Below are 22617 nucleotides of genomic sequence, written 5' to 3'. Positions count from 1 at the left end.
AAAGGCTAATTTTTCCATCTCTAGTTTTTCCTTGGGTCCCAGGGTGACAGGTTGCAGTGATAAAAGAAGAAAATATCAGAGCTGTCTTCCGATTGTCTCCTATTCACTGCATAGTACACTCTATAGTACATAGTACACTCTATAGTGAGTCTGCAATTTTGTAGTGATGTTTATAATATTTAACTTTAGTTTTTTTCATCTACTTCATTGTTATGTGGTACAATATAAATAGAGTGCACATGGTCTGCTGTACGTTGTTCTAAAAAAGTCTTTAGTGCACTACATATAAAACGTTCTAACATCCACAGTTAGTTGCAGATATTTATAAACTTACTGGAAATAAGTCTGAGAGAATATTGAGGGAATGGTAGCGCAATATGTAGTTAAACCACAGTAAAATGCATTTTTGTCAAGTTTAACAAACAGTGAATGTGAGATGTTTTACTTCTTATGCGAAGTCCTCAGAGGTTTGCCCTCCTATCTGTGATACAAAACTAGCATTGCACATCACCTTTGAAACACCATCTCCATCATAAAACATGGATATCACGGCATCTGTTCAACAACTCTAAAAACAGTGGTTTGGTATTACATGTCTGTTGGATTTAAAAAGGAAATATTCATGATTGTTTCATATTTAGGGCCGTAAACCAACAACTGGGGGGATCAGATGGAAGGGAAGGCTAGGAGCCTCGGAGGTAGTTCTACTCTGGTACAGATAGGAAGAGGGACAGAGTAGGGATAATCTTAAAGGAACAGTTTGTCAAGTGTGTTTTGGACATGACTAGAGTCTCAGACAGGATCATTATCTTGAAGCTAGACATTAGGGAGTGTTGTTGAATGTTGTCAGTGCAGGTACAGCACAAGTTGGAAGAAATATATGATTTCTGGAGCAAACTAGATGAGGTAGAAGGTGTCCCCAGAGAAGCAAGATAGAAAACATATTTGTAAATGCCATCAAAACCAGGGAACAGTGTAAAATAGAGGTGCCTGAAGTGCAGGCAGTGGATGGAGACGAGTGTCAGGAGTGATGTTTCACAGAAGGACAGCTCCAAGACTGAAAGTGAGACTCTGTAAGACTGTAGTGAGACCTGCTATGATATATGGTATGGATACAGTGGCACTGTTTAAAAGACAGAAGGCTATGCTGGAGGTGGCGAAGTTAAGGATTCAGATATTTTCATTTGGAGCAACCAGGGTGGACAGGATTAGAAATGAGCAGGTCAGGGGGATAGCTCGGATTGGGCTGCTTGGAGATAGAACAGATAGAGGATACTGTGGAAAGAGTATTTGGAGATTAAGCTGGCAGACAGGAGGAAAAGAGGAAGACTCTAGACCTTGACATAGTTAAGAAAGACATTGAGATGGTTGGTGTATGTTGAAGTCCAAAGGACATGGTGAGATGGAGCAGGAGATGCACTGTGTGTAACCCTGAAAGCAGCAGGCAAAATAAGGAGTCTACTGCAGAAGCTCTGATGAAGTCATATGGGAAAAAAGTGCAGCCCCTTTGAGTTCTTGGCTTTTACATAAAAAACATTATAAAAACAATCTGGTCTTTAGCAGGTTCAAAAGCTATTAAGATCTAACCTCGGGAGGTCCTACACTTTCATTATTTGTAATGCAAAGGTAAGGCCAAGACAGAAAAACTGTGAGAAAAACAAATTCATTCCAGCTGCCTTCAGATTTTAGAGGGAGTGTAGCTTTTGTTACTGACTGTATAGAACAATGGATGTTGCAACAAAAAGCTGATCTTGTGCATTAATGCTCACGGGTTCTTTCTGAACATAAGTTTGTTGTGAGCCACTCACAATGTGAATGCCATCAGACCTTCCGATTAAAAAGTTGTTAAGCTTGGGAACGTTATGTAAATGGTTTATCCTTGAACGTAAAGCCTTTTTACAGGGGTTGGACAATGAAACTGAAACACTTGGTTTTAGACCACAGTAATTTATTAGTATGGTGTAGGGCCTCCTTTTGCGGCCAATACAGCATCAATTCATCTTGGGAATGACAAATACAAGTCCTGCACAGTGGTCAGAGGGATTTAAGCCATTCTTCTTGCAGGATAGTGGCCAGGTCACTACGTGATACTGGTGGAGGAAAACGTTTCCTGACTCGCTCCTCCAAAGCACCCCAAAGTGGCTCAATAATATTTAGATCTGGTGACTGTGCAGGCCATGGGAGATGTTCAACTTCACTTTCATGTTCATCAAACCAATCTTTTACCAATCCTGCTGTGTGTATTGGTGCATTGTCATCCTGATACATGGCACCGCCTTCAGGATACAATGTTTGAACCATTGGATGCACATGGTCCTCAAGAATGGTTTGGTAGTCCTTGGCAGTGACGCGCCCATCTAGCACAAGTATTGGGCCAAGGGTATGCCATGATATGGCAGCCCAAACCATCACTGATCCACCCCCATGCTTCACTCTGGGCATGCAACAGTCTGGTTGCTACGCTTCTTTGGGGCTTCTCCACACCAAGGTGCACATTTAATTCTGCTGTGATGTGGGCAGCCGTGGTTTTATGTTTTTTGGATACAATCCAGGTTAGCACCCGAACATCCCTTTCAGACAGCTTCCTCTTACGTCCACAGTTAATCCTGTTGGATGTGGTTCGTCCTTCTTGGTGGTATTCTGACATTACCCAGGATACCGTGGCTCTTGATACATCACAAAGACTTGCTCTCTTGGTCACATATGCGCCAGTAAGACGTGCACCAACAATTTGTCCTCTTTTGAACTCTGGTATGTCACCCATAATATTGTGTGCATTTCAATATTTTGAGCAAAACTGTGCTCTTACCCTGGTAATTGAAACTTCACACTCTGCTCTTACTGGTGCAATGTGCAATCAATGAAGACTGGCTACCAGGCTGGTCCAATTTAGCCATGAAACCTCCCACACTAAAATGACAGGTGTTTCAGTTTCATTGTCCAACCCCTGTATTTGGACAAACAAGCCTGGAGCCCCTGTTTTAAGAAACATTATATTTAAAATCTGAAATATCTGCATTTAATGTTAAAAGTAAATGTAGGAGAGATTTTATCAAGATTTTACCTAAATACAGGTCCTTCTCAAAATATTAGCATATTGTGATAAAGTTCATTATTTTCCATAATGTAATGATGAAAATTTAACATTCATATATTTTAGAGTCATTGCACATTAACTGAAATATTTCAGGTCTTTTATTGTCTTAATTCGGATGATTGTGGCATACAGTTCATGAAAACCCAAAATTCTATCTCACAAAATTAGCATATTTCATCCGACCAATAAAAGAAGAGTGTTTTTAATACAAAAAACCTCAACCTTCAAATAATCATGTACAGTTATGCACTCAATACTTGGTCGGGAATCCTTTTGCAGAAATGACTGCTTCAGTGCGGCATGGCATGGAGGCAATCAGCTTGTGGCACTGCTGAGGTCTTAAGGAGGCCCAGGATGCTTTGATAGCGGCCTTTAGCTCATCCAGAGTGTTGGGTCTTGAGTCTCTCAACGTTCTCTTCACAATATCCCACAGATTCTCTATGGGGTTCAGGTCAGGAGAGTTGGCTGGCCAATTGAGCACAGTGATACCATGGTCAGTAAATCATTTACCAGTGGTTTTGGCACTGTGAGCAGGTGCCAGGTCATGCTGAAAAATGAAATCTTCTCTGTAGCCCAGGTCAGGCGCTTCTGGTTCAAAAGTGGCTTGACCTGGGGGAATGCGGCACCTGTAGCCCATTTCCTGCACACGCCTGTGCACGGTGGCTCTGGATGTTTCTACTCCAGACTCAGTCCACTGCTTCCGCAGGTCCCCCAAGGTCTGGAATCGGCCCTTCTCCACAATCTTCCTCAAGGTCCGGTCACCTCTTATCGTTGTGCAGCGTTTTCTGCCACACTTTTTCCTTCCCACAGACTTCCCACTGAGGTGCCTTGATACAGCACTCTGGGAACAGCCTATTCGTTCAGAAATGTCTTTCTGTGTCTTACCCTCTTGCTTGAGGGTGTCAATAGTGGCCTTCTGGACAGCAGTCAGGTCGGCAGTCTTACCCATGATTGGGGTTTTGAGTGATGAACCAGGCTGGGAGCTTTAAAGGCCTCGGGAATCTTTTGCAGGTGTTTAGAGTTAACTCGTTGATTCAAATGATTAGGTTCATAGCTCGTTTAGAGACCCTTTTAATGATATGCTAATTTTGTGAGCTAGGAATTTTGGGTTTTCATGAGCTGTATGCCAAAATCATCCGTATTAAGACAATAAAAGACCTGAAATATTTCAGTTAGTGTGCAATGAATCTAAAATATATGAATGTAAAATTTTCATCATGACATTATGGAAAATAATGAACTTTATCACAATATGCTAATATTTTGAGAAGGACCTGTATTTGAGACCAAAAGTGTGTTGGTCTGTGTTTTACTAAAGTACATCCAGTTACCATCCAGCTGCAGGTTAGGGTTGACTTTGCCCGCACATCCTGACTCCTTGGCCTTCAGGATCTGCTGGAGGACAGCCTCTACAATGGGCATCACCATGGCAACTGCTGAGGTGTTTTGAACCCACATAGACAGGAGGGCACAACCAGACATAAAGCCCAGCATCAGCCTAAAGACAACAACATTATATCAAAAACAGGAACAAAGCATCTGCATGTTTACACTTTGAGTTGGTTTAATTTTACATGTTAAGTAAAGCAGAGTGGCGGCTGATCTACCGGATGTCTTTCATACTGATACAAAAACTTTTACGTTTTACTACTTTCTGTGGGGAAAAAAAGTATTTTAAAAAGAATGGAAAACATACATTTAAGAAGAAAATTAGATTGTTCATATTTAGTTATGTTATATGTTTATGTACCTAGTTTAAGTTTTTGGTCATAAAGTTGTGGTTTAGCATTTTAAAATGAAGATTTATGGATGGATGGATGGATGGATGGATGGATGGATGGATGGATGGGCATTTCTGCTTCCTTACATGTAAAGTGGAGGTCATTTATTAGTGCTAAATTGTAGCAACTATCTGAAAATGAACAGTTTAGCTTCTCCTCCTAACTTAAGGTTTCTTCTGTGTTCTCTGTTGTTCTTTACCTTGAGGCAAGAGTGTTCACTTTCTTATTTAGTACTGATCACCTCTAAAAAGGACTGATCACCTCTAAACAGAAAGTTACCTTGTTTATTTTTCTACAGAAGCTTATCAAAGCTCTTCTGCAAGGACCAAAGCCCAGTACAATCACAGAAATTCAGAATACACTGACAAGGACAATTGTTGCTTACTTGTTTCTCAGCATACTGTTCTAGTGCAACAGTGCAACAACAAGTTTCTGTTGGAGGAAACATGGGATCTTGCATGGCCTGGGTCTATCCACTTTGTGTCAATCAATAGCTTAGTGTTTTCCTTTTTAAAACCTCTCTGGAGAGTCATCTCAGACTTGTTGGTGTAATTTCAGAAAATAGAAACAGATGCACTGTATGATCTCAAACTGATCTTTCCTGTTACAGTAGCTTCTGTCAGGGTTTGGACTTTGTTTGTGTTTAGTCACTTTTTATGTTTATATTTAGTATTTGGGTAGTCGTAGTTGTTTTGGTTACTTCCCCTTACTCCTGATTGTTTATTTCCTTCTAGTGTTGTCACTCTCCTCGTTCATTGCTCCTTTAATTATTATTGCTTTCTTAGTTTTGACTTAGTATGGTTTTCTCTGTGCCATTGTTATTATTATTTATTATTTGTAGTGCTCTGGTTTCCTTGTATTTCCTAGTTCAGTTTCCCGTTTAGTATCTTTGTGTTTATTTATGGTTTGGTATTTGTCCTCTTTTATATTCTACTAGGTTACTAGTCTTATTTTCTCTGTGTTAGTTTCCTTTCTAGTTGTAGTCCTTTCTTGTAGTTCCTCTAGTTTAGCTTTATTCTCCAGCCCCTCTGGTTAGGTTGTGTTTACTTATTGGTTACATTTTGTTTGTTTACATTCTAGTCATGTTCTCTGCTTCCTTTCCAATCTATTCAGTCAGTGTGGTTTAGGTTTGTTTACTTTTGTAGTCAGGGTTTCTTAATGGTTTTGCTAGTTCTTAGGTTGTTGTGTTCCCTCCATTTTCTCAGTTTCCTTTAGTTCATGTTTATTCTTGATTCTTATGCTTTATTTATCTTGGTCTATAGTTTCGTTTAGGTCTGCTCACTGTCGTGTTAATTAGGCCCTTTCCTCATGCTTCAGTTTTATTAGGTTCACCTGCTCCCTCTGCCTCACTGCCTCCTTGTCTCACCTGTTCTTAGTTCCTTTGATTGCCTGTCACCTATTTTCATTGGTTCTCACTCCTCTCTCCCTCAGTATATATGTTTGGTTATTTTCATTGTTCCCCGTTCGGTCCTCCTGTTACTTCCATGTTGATCCCTGTTCCTTGTCATTTTGGAAACTCGTGTAAGTTCATCTTTTCATTATTAAAGCCTCAAGATTCTCATACCCACTATGCTGCTACCAAGTGTTTTTCTGCACTCCGGTTTTGTTCCAAAACCCATTCTGACAACTTCAGAGTAGCCTGGTCACAGGAACGATTAGCAATGGCACAAACACATGTCCTATATAATTTTTTTCAAGACACAAAGACTGGAGGATCTGTGCAGCACCAGCATCTGTAGGCATCGGATGTTTGGCGCTAGCAGAATGTTTCCAGATATAAACAGCCAGAACTTGTCTCTAAGGTGGTTTGACAACTTGTAAAATGTAATGTTTTAGATGCATTTTAGTCACCTATAATCATTTTAGTTTTAGTTGTCAACTACAAGGTTATGACATTGTAGTTGATGAAATGTACTGTATGTCCACATAGAAAATATATTCATGAAGTCATGGAGGAATGCTTTCTTAAGACCTCCTAAATTTTAGGCAGGTTGTTGATTCACACCTAAGTTAAATGTTAATCCTATGGATGGAACAGAGTTCAGTTTTGCAATATACAAGTGGACTTTGTTGTTTAAAACTTTAATTGGATTTGTATTTCCAATAATATTTCAGAAATCCCAAATAATATAATACTTGAATCCAGCAGCACATTATAAAGGTACTCACCATGCAGGGTTTACTCCCACCATGGAGACAAGCCTCAATGCCACTCTGCGGTGCAGACCCCACTTCTCAATGGATGTAGCCAGGCAGATCACTCCCACTAACAGGAAGTGGAAGTCTTTGAAGTACTCCTTTGCCACCTTAAAGCAATGTGGACAGTTTTGACAATACTCAGTACTACGAATCATAAAATATGATTTACAATTGATTAAAATACATCTTGCCATGATATTAAGAAAGCACACAGTTTTAATTTCGGGGATTTGTATGTAATAAGACGTAATAAACAGAATGTGATCTTCATCAGGTTCTATATCTAACCTCAATTATAAAAAAACACACGATAGATTCAACAGTCATTATTTATTAAAGAAAAACAAAGCCAAAGTGGAAAGTCACCCACCCAGCAGCTAGAGATGACTAATTAAATGCACCTAAAATCAGCAACAAATGGTCACTTCTATAAAAGCAATAATTTTGGCAGTCTTTTGTTCTAAAACATGCCAAGAAGGAAAAGACATCAGACAACAGTGTGGAATCTGTTATGTGTTATGTTCCTTTTTGTACCATCTCAAGAGACACAATTAAACTCAAAACCTGGCAGATCAAACCTTCTCTTTTTTTAAATTGACTCACGCTAGATGACTTCATAATGCCAAATGCAGGGAAGAGGATGGCAGGGAGCATGGCGGTCATGGACAAAGGTATCACCTCGGTCATCCAGTACACTGCCATGAGAAGCAACACAAAGGCACATTCTGCTTCCTAAATGGAAAAAAGACCAAAACAAATTACTTAGTTTAACCCTTTTATTGCAATAGGGATAGCCTGTGTGCAGCAACAAGCAGCATTCAAAGACAATCTCTCAGTTGTCCAGAGATTTTTTAGTTTCACTCCTTTTCAGGAAACAATGCTGAGGACTAAGGAAATGTACCACAAGGCGTGCTCGGCATCTCAAGCTGTGTATGCAGGATGTTAAAAAAAACAACAAAGGATAGAAAAGTGCAGGTATGGAGGAAGAAGAATCACAAATAGACACAGTTGCATGGTTGTTCCAGTTGATGGTACTGTTGCTCCACAGGAAGGAGTCAACTAAATTCCATTCGTTTTCATAGTCCTATAACTTCTACTGCTGCTGGCTAAAATCCTTCATATAACAGCAACACTAAATTGGCCTTAGATGTGGAAGTGTGCTTGGTTGTCTGTCATGAAATGACGATTTGCCTGAGGTAGAACCTTCTTCTTTCCAGGCTACAGCCTGCTGGAAATAGGCGGAATGGAAACTCCATGGATGGATGCTGTATTACAATTATATCCCAATAAATCAACAGATTAGCTACTCAGCACTCACATTGTACCGATATTAAATGTAAATATGGAAACTTTAGAGAAAATTAAAATGAGGATAAAGGAGCAGTAATGTACATACACATATAGACATTTTGTAACACATAAGGAAATATTTATTTCATATTTACAATTTTCTCTTTGTTTTAAATGTGCAGCAGCCATACTGGATACTTAGCTCATTTTCTGTGATGGCTTTATTATAATGTTACCTGATTATTGACATTTACCCAGCTTCTGTAAATAAACAGCATGGGGAGTCTCAGAGGAGTCATACCAGCAGTGTAGCTCAGTTTTAATGGATGCTTATGCAAAGGAAATAACAAAAAATATGTTTTTACACCTTGTAACATCCTTTACCACATATAGCAGGCATGGGTGTATGCACCACCTAGTTCATAATGCAAATCAAAATGGGTTTTTGACTCACTGGATTTCAGATGTGTTTTCATTTTGTTTGTTGCTGTTCATGTAAGCCAAGAATTATTCATGCCCATGTAGATTTCGGGTTTAAAATATTACTTTAATTTGACCAACATGTTTCTTTTGACTGGAAGTAATGTTAAGGTTTTTAGTGTGGCCTAGTCCTCACTTCAATTTGATAGAAAATCTGTGGAGGGAACTAAAGATTAGGGTGATGGCAAAGAGGCCTTCCAACCCCAAAGACTTGGTGCTCATCATCAAAGATAAATCATCAAAACAACGGAGAATAATTCAATTCAGTTTATTTATATAGCGCAGATTCACAACACATGTTGTCTCAAGGCACTTCACAAAGTCAGGTACATACATTCCAATTAATCCTAATCATTGAACAGTGCAGTCAGATTCAGTTATTTATTCAAATTGGATAAAAAGTTTTTCTATCTAAGGAAACCCAACAGATTGCATCGAGTCAGAGATTTGTAGCATTCACTCCTCCTGGATGAGCATGGACAAAGCTGCTCAGCTATTAGAAGAAGGGTATGATATTAATTATCAATTGATTATTGAGGAGGGTATTATTAAGTTTCAGCATAGCATTTGAAAAACAATTCCAAAAAACATATATATATATTTTCCAAATTGATACGGCTTTTCTATTATTTTGTCTTAAGATGTCTCCGTCTCATCATTTCTTATCCGAAACTAACATTCTTGATGGAATAAAAATCTAATTCTCCCAACGGTATGAATTCGTTTAGACTCAACTATATAACTGTTTTGTAAAACAGAGCTGGGAGAAAATTTGTCATATCCAATCAAAAGGCTGAAAAGCAGATGCTGGGCTCAGGGAAGCTCACCTTTGTCTTGATGACCAGTGGAAGAGGAAGCAGCAGCAGTGGTGTGAGAATGATGAGGATAAAGCTGCGATAATCCCACAGCCCTCTGCTCACGCTCCTCAGCATTCTCATTTCTTCTTTTTCTCTTTGTGGTTCCAGCTTTAATCCAGCTCACCTGTGAAACTTTACAAAGAATGTTGGGTGAACATACAATAGGACAGTCAACAGGACCTGAAAATACTGCAGGGTGCAGGTTCTGTAGTCATATCTACTGAAGGTTTCTTAAGTAATTCTTTTGAACCTCAGTAACTGTTGGTTATTTTGAAAGCAACACAAAGCAAGATATCATTATTTATTTATTTATGGCCCTTATCAGCATTAGAGGAAGAATGCAGTTATATTTACTGCATTTTGGACCTAGAAATTCTGGAAAAGTCACAAAAAGAAAAGAGTAAATGGGTTTGTCTCTTATAATTGGCATGCCAGTATAATGTCACCTGTTGTCAGTTCCTTTCAAATGTATAAAATACAGAGAATTTGTCATGATAGTTTGCCTAAAACAAAACTCGACTTTTATGATGGATTTACTTTTTATTTGTCACAGAAAAGCTGTGAGATTTTCAGCCAGGCAGTGTGAACCTTTGCTGAAAATCAGCAGTAAACTGGACCTGCTCGTTTCACACATTTCATTTTCACTCACCTAATTCTTTCCTGTACTTTTTGTTGTAGGTTTATTTCAATGAAAAATAAAAGTGAATTGTTTTTCTATTAGGTTTATTAACGATAACCACTAATGTGCTTTAATCACACTTTCTTATTATTAATAATTAATATTTTTCACTTAGCTTCCAGTAAAAAAAAAAAAAGGATCTGAAATAAAGTGTAACTAACACTTTCTACTATTATGTGTTTTTTCAATTAAAATGCCTTTAAGAAAAAGATACTGAAGAAAAGTCTGAAAGTTTGTTTCCTATTTTTGACAACTAATTATTAAATTAATAAACATAACACAAAAGAAAGAAAGTAAAGAAAGTTAAACATTTCAGATTTCACACATTGTGTTATTCCAAATCTCTGATATCCTCACCTTGTGCAGTCCTCACCCTCTGAGAGAACCCTGTCCTCTGACCCTCAGAGAACTTGGTTTAAATGTAATGAAAGACAACCCTCACTTTCACAAACTAATCTATGCCCTGCTCCTTTCTTTGAAGAAGCGGGGCATATATTAGTTTTCTCAACATGTTTTAGTAATCATTAACGCGTTGCTTGAGACAAACGTCTTTCTTTCTGCGTTCAAAGGGGCAATCATAAAACCTGATTGAAAAAAAAACATATATGGACATTGTTACATACAGATACAATTCTGATCCTTTTATTGGGAAGAATCCTTCAGCTATTTCATTCAAGTTTCAACTCATGGTTTACACTGTTGGGATGTACTAACTGTGGGAAAAATTTATGGATAAATATAAACATTTAAACTGACATTAGGTCAACAAAATAAAACCCTGAATGTAGAAATGTGGATGTTGATTTCATCTGGCTCAGCATCTGTTGGAAAGTGAGCTTTCTTGTCAATTTGTGCAAAAATTATGTGTATTTATTTTTTACAAATCTGACAAAGACATTTTTAAATCCAAGAGCTGTTTGGAAAATCAGCTTTTCTCAGTTCAGACTGCAATGACTACTCCTGCCTTAACAAGCTTGAAAGAAAGTAGTAAAACAACTAGTTTGTATGGAGTTCATCTAAAGAGAAAAGTCTACATTGATCTGCGACAGAGTGCAACCAATTATCAGCTTTGTGTCTCTGTTGTGGTAAGAAAGAAGCGTTGACTTGTTGGAAAGTTACATTAGGTTAATCTGATCATATGTCTGGTTGAGAATCTGAACTCTGTTTTGCTACACGTGGTACAAGGACGTAATCATTAATAAAATCCGCTAATGCTTTTGTTTGTAGATTTTTTTAAATCACACCTGTATTCCTTCACATTCTAATAGTTCTCACAGCATAAGGGACACAATTAGGCCTTGTTGGCCACAGGCTTTTCTTGTTCTTTCTGCAAATCACAACCAGTCAGGAGGCAGAAAAACAGAAGTGAACTTGCTTCAACTTTGTGCATCACAAAGTCCCGCCTCAAGTTAGTTCTACTCACCACAGCGATTCAAATCACTCCCGTTGATACTCTAAAATACCAAAACAGTACCAATATAGTACTTCAAATTAGCACCATAGGTTCATAATATTACCTACTGTACTAGACACTAACAAAACACTTCTCATCTTAGACAGAGGAGTTCCCACAGCCTATTGACTGGGTATGCAAAAAAGCAATAGGAAACAACTTTCCAGCACAAATGAGCAGTTACATTTCTTGTGGTGCCCCCAGTCTATGGTGCCCTACTGGGGAATTATATACAGCTGTCGACACTTAATGGAATACTAAACGAGATATTAAATGACTCTTCTGTCACAAGTAGGAGGGAGTTGAAGGTGCATTAACATTTAAGTTGGGTGTATTCAATAGCACATGCAAACACAGCTGCACCAGACTGTATACGGGCTGGTGAAGTGCTGCCATATTTCCTGGAAAAAATCCTCTTTCTGTAAAGCAATTATAATGCATACGCAATATTGTTCACAGCAAGAGAAGAGCAAGCAGAAGCTCATTGCTGCAGACTATTATTACACCCTTTGCCCGAATGACATGGGTCAAGAACATCCAGTTAGAGACAGACGCAAAATGGGACAGTCGGGTAAAAAAACCCTGGAATCTAATAATCTACACATACACAGGTAATTGTTGTAGTGACATAATCTTATCTTACAATGAGTAAGTGACATCAAAGCAATAAATAAATAAATAAATAAAACAGAATAAAACACAACATAAAAATAAATAAAAAAATTCCAACCATTGATCTACTTTCTTGCAGCAATGACTGAGATAGCTGTGAGCTTAAAGGAGTTGAATCTATTACTCTAAAATCGAGATAAACTCGATGGATTCAGATGGCAAGAACTCAAGTTCAGAGTGAAAGAGTGGGGTCCAATGCTGGGCTGTTGCTTAAATTCATAGCACATCTCCTGTGTCTTAGAAACATCTTGAAAACACAACTGTAAAAAAGCCCTGTTACAGCAGCCATTGATATTAGTATCAAGTGGTCTTTGGTTTAAAGAAAGTAGAGTGCTCATTGTCCAGGTTTATTGTTATTTGCTTTTTATATGGTTCCTTTAGTTGGCTTCATTAAATCTTTTAATGAGATTTTTAATGAGAAGTCTTTTAAGCCTCATCAGCTGGATAGGTAGTCCAGACTGTTGCGTCTCCTGAACTACATGCAAAAATCAGTCAGGCTCTTGTTTCTTTTTGTCAAACTTCTAAGTCTAACATTCCAAAACTCTGGGCTTTGACTCATGTATAAAATTATTGTTTTTCCCTGTTTCTTAAATTTAAGGAACATTTCTAAACTGCAACACATGGTCTCTTCAGCTGGAAAGAATAATTCATGCATTTGTGTCATCGTGTTTAGATAATTATAATGCCCCATTTACTGGATTAGATAAATCATCATGCAGACATGATGAAGACATGCAGCAAAAGTCCCCCTTGCTGGGGGTTGAACTTGCGACAGGCTTCACATGCGGACTGAAGCTTCTAAATATAGGTCACGTTTTATCCCTGCGCCACCTAATGTCAGTAGTTATTTTATTACTGTTCTGTACAGCGCATTGTAATAGTTTTGTCTGAGAAAGGTTCTTAACAAATAAATACTTATTTACTCACTACAGATCGAGTTGATGACCCCATCCCCTGCAATTATCTATATAATTTTGCAATTTTGCAATCCTGACATGCACCCTTTTACTCTCATCTTCTGCCCTCCAAACACTGGACACCCAAGGACATCTTTTCAATTGCTATTCGATTTTGGCAAGCCCTCAACTATTTTTAAAAGCATATCGAAGAACACTGAAAGTATGACTGTTTGAGCTCATAGTTCCCACCCAAATTGTGGTTGAACAAAGACGTTAAAAATCCTGCTTGTCTTGCTCATTTGATCAACCCTAACATTCTTAATCCTAAATCCTAAAAGGTGCTTGAAAAATATGTAACAAAATTTTGCATATCAATAAAGTGAAATTTCTCTATATAAATATGGATGTTTCAAAAACATAACTGTTATTCCAATCATATTTAATTCTTTTACCATTCAATCAAAAGTTCACAACTAAAAATAGGTAAACACGTTCTATCTACTGAGTGTTTCACAGGCTAGATAACATCAAGTAATTTGTCAGAATATCAAAACTTCATTATATAATGTGCATGCTTGAGCATGACATAAGTTCTGATGACTATGTTGTGTTGATAAAATGTTATCCAAGTGTGGGTATTATCTTCTGATAATGAGAACAATGTCACTTACCTTACAGTCCGGTTGAAACACAGGGATGTGTTTGAGTGTGAAAGCATCCACGTCATACTTTTAGTTCTCAGCTTAAAATATACTGTGAGAAAAGCAGAAAAAACGGTGTGATTTGTTTTCACAGAAAAAGAGAATGTATTCATTATTGGAGTTCTAGGACATCTGGTATCCTTTAACTTCTTATCTTGAAGTCATGATGAGGTGGTTAAACAGTTGCCAACTTTGATATGTGACCTTTGACCCATGGCTAATACCACTGATCACCAAAACCAGGCAAATGGGAAAACATATTGGGCAATAGTATCACTGAATGCAATGGAAGGAGCATCTCATCACATCACAAAAAGGGTTATTGAATGGGGAGAATGGTAGTTGAAGGAAGGTACAAAATGTTGGACACAAGAGTTAAACAGAATGTGCTGCAAACCCAAGCGACAAATCAAAATACAAAACACAAACAATTTCAGCATATATTCCTGGAAAACAGACGGAAAGAGCCAGATAGACTAACAAATAAAGAAGGAAAAGAAGGACATAATGGAAATTGTAAAATGGTGTCTCTTCTTCAGACCAGCTCCTCCCACCAGGCCCACCCTAGCAATACAGCAAAAGCAAAACAGCAACTCAGCAAGAAAGTAAACACAGTTCAGAGGGAAATAAAGTCACACAGATGGCCCAACATAAGAGTCTCTTAACATCAAATCATGAACCTTAACTGACGCAAGTGAGGCCGACTGTGCTTTAGATGTTGTTCTGGGTTCTTGTCCTGGCTGAGTTGTTGATGAGCTCTATGAGTAATGTTGGTAATAATGCAAAACCCCTGGGAAAATACAATGCTAACCATTACCACAAACACCCCTGGGGGATGGAGAATGGGGTGGGGCTGAGGGGGTGGATAGCCTGAGGATCTATAATGGTACCTTAGAGGGACCTGACAGAGTGCTTCCTTCCTTGATAGGGAGATGTCTGTGTGGGTGCTCCGGCTTTTTCCTGGAGTGGTAGGCCTCTGTCCGGCGGCCTATGGCTCCCAGAGGTGTGTTGGGCTGGTTAAGGGCCGCAGGGGCTGCGCTGGGCTATGGTGGGCTTTCCTCCCTCAAGACCCTGTCGGGTATTGGACCCCTGGGGTGAATGACAATGTGCCCCTCCTACCCTGGTCCATCTGGGTGCTGACTGCTGTGGTGAGCTGGTGGGGGGGGGGGTTGGCCCCTAGGCTGCCGGGTAGACCAGTTCCTAGGTTTGTCCAGTGCGACTGGTGGTGGCAGTGTGGCTGAGTTGGGGGGCCCGGTGCCCTGCATCTCATTCTGTGTCTCTTTGGCCTGGGGGCTGCTCCTACTGTGTCCCACTGGTGATTGACTTCTTTGCGGGACATATGGCTGCCCTGGGTTTATGCCTTGTGTCTTGCTGCCACCCACCCACACCCATGCACTGGCACACAATTATTCTAAATGGTTGGTCATACACAACACAATAACAGGCTACTATAAAAGCAATGCTGCCTGCGTACTTTGATGCTGGACGGAATACCGATTTAATAGTTAATCACGCAATTAGGGTACTGTCTTGAGATATCTTTTGTAGAGTAAAACGGACCTGGCACATGTAGGCAACCATCTCCGCTGTATAGTATCCCTAATATGGAGCAACGGTACACTTAAAAAAGGCTTTTTAACCCTTTTGGACTGCGCAACGATGATTGGTGGAGTGTTCTGACTTCCCCGCACCCATTGTTATGGTTGTTTTCTACTTTATACAAGATTCATATAAAAGCCTAGTTTTTTGTGATCGAGAATGGTCCAAAGGAAGACAACATACTATAGGTGGAAGGACAATGTGGTAGAACACCACAAGCACAAAAGCCAGATGTGCATTTTCCATCATGTTTTGTAAACAAATGGTGAAATATGCTCTTCTCGGTCAGGCTTTGCTTGTTTGGCCTGTTGTTTCTTAATGCCACCACCCACAGGACTGGAGACATGTTCACAACTTACCCATGAGTCAATAGGGTAATTTAAATACATTTTCTGTGGCATTTTAGAGCAGTAGAACCAGAAAGCCCAAAAATTACCCAGGTAAAAAAATTCCCAGTAATTTTAATTTGGTGGAAAAGGGGATATTGACTTTATTTTAAAATTATTGTTGAATTCCTTTAGATTGGGACATAACATTTTTCCTTACAGTCGCAGTCAAAGTTAGGTCTACCTGTGTTTTCTATCAAATTGTCAGGAGTTGTGGTGGAGATTAACCCAAATGCAGAGAGGATAACGATGAATTATGGAGTAACAAACAAGAAGGTGTTCTGCAACAACAGGTTTGTTTTGGCTATTAGCAAAAATTAATAATTATAATTAATAACTAACAATTATTAACAAAATCATTAATTAAGCTAGAATATTGTTCAGTGAGACTAACAAATCATAGCACCACTGTTGGGCAAACGTGGTTGGTTTAACAATTGGCTACTTTTAATGAATATAATTAACAGTTAATCAGGGCACCACCGGATCAGGAATCATTGGCCACACAACTTTCAGTCTGTCAGGAATTGTCCTGTGAAAACCAGCCCAATATGGCATAGTATTTTAGAACAGAGAAAAGAGTATATTTAAGCACTAGCGTTCAAAACAGCAAGACCTGCACACATGTAGAGAAAAACACACAACTTCTCTCCAATATATAAGAATTTATTTACAGAATAATCCAACTCCAAGTTAAAATGTTTTTAGTCAACAAACCATTTAACTAGACAAGTAACACTCAACTAAAACTACAAAACAAAAAATGAAAGATTAAGGAAAACAAATAAAATATAAAAAAAGGAACAGGGATAAACAATAACAAATAAAATGATGCAGTAGTGATATCACAGTTCAGTGTGGATGTTTACAGGGGTTGGACAATGAAACTGAAACACCTGTCATTTTAGTGTGGGAGGTTTCATAGCTAAATTGGACCAGCCTGGTAACCAGTCTTCATTGAAATTAGTATTAGAATTGGTCTGATGTAATAATCTAATCTTAAATTTCATGTTTTTATTAGCTGCAAGCAGAAAATTCTCATAATTAACTGAAATAAAGGCTTGAAAACATGAGTCTCTGTGTAATCAATCTACATGTGTTTCACTTTGTGAATTGAGTTACTGAAATAAATGAACTTTCCAATAATATTCTAATTTATTGAATATGACTGTACATGATATATTGTGGCAACATATCCAATGTTCAGCCATTTAATGAGTCTGGAATATTTTGGCTACTGTAACTAACTAAACAGTGATGTGTATAGAACACAATAGAGCATTTCATTTTTGTTTGTTGGCAGAAAAATAAGAAATTACGCCTTCAATAATAAATTCAACTTAATTATTTCTGTTTTTGACAAATTTCTTTCTCCTATTCCAAGGATATATTATATCCATTTGTTAAGCCATTTGTGATTTACAGGGGTTGGACAATGAAACTGAAACACCTGTCATTTTAGTGTGGGAGGTTTCATGGCTAAATTGGACCAGCCTGGTAGCCAGTCTTCATTGATTGCACATTGCACCAGTAAGAGCAGAGTGTGAAGGTTCAATTAGCAGGGTAAGAGCACAGTTTTGCTCAAAATATTGAAATGCACACAACATTATTGGTGACATACCAGAGTTCAAAAGAGGACAAATTGTTGGTGCACGTCTTGCTGGCGCATCTGTGACCAAGACAGCAAGTCTTTGTGATGTATCAAGAGCCACGGTATCCAGGGTAATGTCAGCATACCACCAAGAAGGACGAACCACATCCAACAGGATTAACTGTGGACGCAAGAGGAAGCTGTCTGAAAGGGATGTTCGGGTGCTAACCCGGATTGTATCCAAAAAACATAAAACCACGGCAGAATTAAATGTGCACCTCAACTCTCCTGTTTCCACCAGAACTGTCCGTCGGGAGCTCCACAGGGTCAATATACACGGCCGGGCTGCTATAGCCAAACCTTTGGTCACTAGTGCCAATGCCAAACGTCGGTTTCAATGGTGCAAGGAGCGCAAATCTTGGGCTGTGGACAATGTGAAACATGTATTGTTCTCTGATGAGTCCACCTTTACTGTTTTCCCCACATCTGGGAGAGTTACGGTGTGGAGAAGCCCCAAAGAAGCATACCACCCAGACTGTTGCATGCCCAGAGTGAAGCATGGGGGTGGATCAGTGATGGTTTGGGCTGCCATATCATGGCATTCCCTTGCCCCAATACTTGTGCTAGATGGGCGCGTCACTGCCAAGGACTACCGAACCATTCTTGAGGACCATGTGCATCCAATGGTTCAAACATTGTATCCTGAAGGTGGTGCCTTGTATCAGGATAACAATGCACCAATACACACAGCAAGACTGGTGAAAGATTGGTTTGATTAACATGAAAGTGAAGTTGAACATCTCCCATGGCCTGTACAGTCACCAGATCTAAATATTATTGAGCCACTTTGGGGTGTTTTGGAGGAGCGAGTCAGGAAACGTTTTCCTCCACCAGTATCACGTAGTGACCTGGCCACTATCCTGCAAGAAGAATGGCTTAAAATCCCATTGACCACTGTGCAGGACTTTCATTGTCCAACCTCTTTATGTTTAAGAACCAAGCTTTACCTGAAAGATTTTGGAGTGAAGCCAAATTAGTTTTAAGTAATTAAAACAGCAATTTGTATGTGTTCAACAACCAATTCACAATGCAAATCAGAAGGGTGGATAAGACATTATTTTAATAAAATAATATTTTAAAGAGCACAACCTCTTATATGAACCATTCTTGTGCACAAGAGGGCAGGAGGTTCAAAGGGGGCAATGAATTGCATGGCGGGCGATGAACAAAGAAAACTGCTCTCGGTAGCATCTTCGGGTACTTTCTGCTCCCTGGATTGGCATGCGAGAAGGCGTGTGATGGTGGCGGATTGCTGTCCTCCCACAGCGCAGTAGAAGAATAAGTTGCTTCACACAATATAATAAGAGACACTGTTTCTTCTGGGGGAGTCCCTGGTTTAGATCCTTGTTTCTGCAGAAGCTCAGAAAGAAAGGTTAACCTGTTAAGCCTGAGTACACTAGTACCAGTATGAAGAGAACGATGCAGAGCAATGCCCATTTCTCGTTTTCTCTAAAATTAGATCAATCGCCAACCAGGTTTTTCTCCCTTCTAAATGCTTCAAAGAGAAGGCTTAATGTTCATAAAACAATTCCCCAAATGGGTTTTGCACAAAACGTTTTTGTTTTACAGCAATTTAAACACACAAGATGAGATTTAAAGGTCCTTCGGACTTGGCTGACTGAACAAAACGCTACAGAGAACACCGTTCTTTTGAAGCGACCCCCCATGTCCGGTATCATTAGTGTTACGTCTCATAGCTGGTCTAGGGGATATAAGACACCAACATAAGATGACATTTAAGATGTTAATTTTCTGCCATACTTTAGCCCTTTTTTTTACAGACTGTCATTTAATTTAGTTCAAATTCAATTCAATTCAAAAATAGTTTTATTATTAATCCCAAAGGAAAATTGAATGTTGTCGTAGCTAATATATGCAGGTTTCTTCAAAGAGCTGTTGAAGATTCTGATGGCTGTGGGCAGGATGGATCTCCTGGTGCAGTCTGTCTTACAGCAGATCTGTAGAAAAGCTTTTCTAAGTCCTTCTCTCTGATGCTGCGACCCCAGCGGATAATGGCAGAAGAGATCACACTCTCCACAGCAGACTTATAAAAGATATGTAGCATTTTGCTGCAAACACCGAAGGTCCTAAACTTCCTTAAGAAGTACAATCTGCTCTGTCCCTTCTTGTAAATGGCTTCACAGTTGCATCTCCACTCCAGTCTGTTGTTCAGTCTCTCCAGTTGCATCTTCACCTGGCTTCTTGAGACACACATGGAAGGAGGAGACAAAGGGAGCATCAGCATCTTCTGACCTGGTTGAAGGCAAACATGTAGAAGCAGAAGATTACATGGCTGCGTGGAAGATAAAACATTTGAGGTGTGACAGGAAAGCTGTGGATCAAAGGAGGGGGGGATGTATGTTTGTCTGTGAGCAGGAGAGGAGGATGCTGAGCTTGTTTCTGAACTTGTTGAGCTTTCTGTGACCATCTTCTCACAGTTCTCTTTATTACAGGTTGCCTCTAAACATGGGGCTTATATTTTAGGCAGAGAAAAACAAGATTGTGATCTGATTTGCCTAGAGGAGGTCTTGTTTTAGAGATGTATGATTCCTTGTCATTTGCATAAAACAAATCCAATGTTTGGTTTTCTCTGGTAGAGCAGGTGATAAACTACTTAAACATTAGAAGTGTTATGGTGTGATTAAAATCCCCATATATTGCCACAAATACACTGGGGTGTTGTGTCTGTAGCTTAGCAACAAGTAAGCTGATGGCATCACAAGCAGTGTCGGCAACAGCTGATGGTGGAGCATAAGCCCTTGCCGAAATAACATTGGTGAACTTTCTGGGTAAAAAATATGGATGAAAACCTACTATCAGTTAAATATCTGGACGGCAGAGACGACACTTCACAATAACATGTCCTGGATTGTACAATCTGTTGTTGACGAGCACTTCTAGTGTTTAATATATTTATTGAATTTTCACAATACATTATAAAACAACAACCCACCCCACAAACAACTAATACCCCAGTATAAACTATCACCTACCAAGGTAATCACAAAAAATTAAGACCATGAAAACATCTGTCGCCAGAGTTTTAAACCCACTGCTCAACCAAAGCTCCAATGGTCAGCTATTCCTGGACCTGTGTCGAGGGTTCATTGAAAAAATTAAGTAAGATTTCCAGACTGTGAGAAACCTATTGTCGGAACCTCTCATCACATACCTAATTTTTTCCAATTTTAAGTTGAGCAGTACATCTTTTATCCAATGCGATACTGTGGGTGGTGCAGCCCCCTTTCATTTTTAAAGAATTAGATGCCGTGCCAACAGCGTTGAAAATGTAATAACCTTGTGATCCCCGATAGGTAAACCTAAGCCTTCAGGAGTAATCCCAAAAAGCAGCATGAATGGGTTTGGGGCTATCTTGATGCCAAGCACAGCAGATAATGCTTCACAAATACCACCCCAATATACTGGTATTTTGGGGCAATACCAAAACATATGTATTAATGTGGTTTCCTCGGATTCACATCTGTCACATGTAGGATCAATTTTAGAGTAAATTCTGGCCAGTTTAGATTTATGCAGGTGTGTCCGGTGCACAACCCTGAACTGGATAAGGGAGTGTCTCGCACACATAGAAGATCCATGAATTTTCCCTAAAACATCATCCCAAAATGCCTCACTGATTGTAGTTTGAAAGTCATGCTCCCAGAACTTTTTAATTGAGGCAGAAGATTGGGTATCTAGATGAGAAATATATGTTAGAATAAATGAGACTGCTTTACTCCTAGTTGGATTAAAATACATCAGTTCATCAAATACATCCCTGAGAGGCTTATCAGGAAACTTGGTTGAAATGGTTGACTTTATAAAATGCCTGACCTAAAAATATCTAAAAAAGTGAGATGCCAGCAGATCATATTTATTGGACAACTGTGCGAAAGAAGCAAACTTGTTATCAACAAAGAGATCTTTAAAATATTTTAGGCCTTTGCTGGTTCATACACTGAATGTAGCATTCTGCATTGAGGGATAAAACAGATTATTAATTGGACTAGAGAGACTCATCTGTCTTATCCACGTTGGTTTGTGTACAGGCTGTGTGCTATGGAGGACCGATCCTGCCAAAATTAAAAATAAAAGCAGCACTATATATATTTTGTTTTTCCTTTTCCTTAGACATGCATTTTCTGTTATGATTTGGGGTTGTTTGGTTTTTGGTTTCTGGGTTTTTGTTGGTCTTATTCATAGTTCAAGTTTTGAATCATGTTTCTCTTTATTTTCCTGATCATGCTTTAGTTTTGTCGTCTTGTTCATGTTTTGTCAAGTTTGGTTTTCGGATCTGGTTATGCTTTTGCTTCATGTTTTTCTAGTTTCTGTTAGTTTGTGTTCAAGAGTCTCTGTTTTGCTCCAGCCACGTTTTGTTCTGTTAATTCGCATCACCTGCACCTATTAATCTGTCTTCTTGTTTCACCTGGTCACACTCCATAAATACACACCTGTTCTGTCATTCACTGCGGAAAGACTTCTCAAACCAAGTCTTGTTTTTTGATCATGCCATGCCTGTCTCGTCTGCCCGTTTGTTGTTTTGTTCCTGCCTCCTGCTGTGAGTGAGTTTGTTATTAAACCTTTTTACTGACTGACATGCTGCCTTCTAGTCTGCATTCTGGGGTTCTATGTCTCACAAGCCTTAGCATTATCATCAAGAAATGTATACATTTTATTTTTCCTTTTCCTTAGACATGCGTTTTCATCAAGAAATTTTAATATTTTCTCTTTCCTTTTCCTTACACATGCCTTTGTTCTTTTTACATTTCCTCTTCTCTCTTTTTCCTTGCATTTCTCCTTCATTATGCAAATAAGGAGGGCTGCCTTCTTCTCTCCAGCTCCTCTACTATTGGTCAATAAACAGGAAGAAGGA

General features: G+C 39.0%; 1 protein-coding gene across 2 annotated transcripts in view; it reads right to left on the bottom strand.

Annotated features, from left to right (window-relative positions):
- slc13a1 (solute carrier family 13 member 1) overlaps positions 1-14193 on the bottom strand; it is a 30153-nt gene extending 15960 nt beyond the window's left edge. The window contains exons 1-5 of one of the 2 annotated variants that reach the window (XM_047380962.1): positions 14079-14193; positions 9675-9836; positions 7681-7809; positions 7048-7184; positions 4429-4595 (exon numbers count right to left, since the gene is read on the bottom strand). In XM_047380962.1, the coding sequence (XP_047236918.1) occupies positions 4429-4595; positions 7048-7184; positions 7681-7809; positions 9675-9785 (544 nt within the window). In that variant the 5' untranslated portion in view covers positions 9786-9836; positions 14079-14193. Of the gene's footprint in view, positions 1-4428; positions 4596-7047; positions 7185-7680; positions 7810-9674; positions 9837-10740; positions 10832-14078 lie in introns of those variants that run through there. The other variant, XM_047380951.1, reaches the window with a different exon arrangement.
- Positions 14194-22617: the final 8424 nt, after the last annotated feature.

The sequence above is a fragment of the Girardinichthys multiradiatus genome, chromosome 2, assembly GCF_021462225.1.
Source record: "Girardinichthys multiradiatus isolate DD_20200921_A chromosome 2, DD_fGirMul_XY1, whole genome shotgun sequence".
Lineage (NCBI taxonomy): Eukaryota > Metazoa > Chordata > Actinopteri > Cyprinodontiformes > Goodeidae > Girardinichthys > Girardinichthys multiradiatus.
Note: the sequence above shows the minus strand (reverse complement) of the source record. Positions and strands in the feature narration are given on the sequence as shown.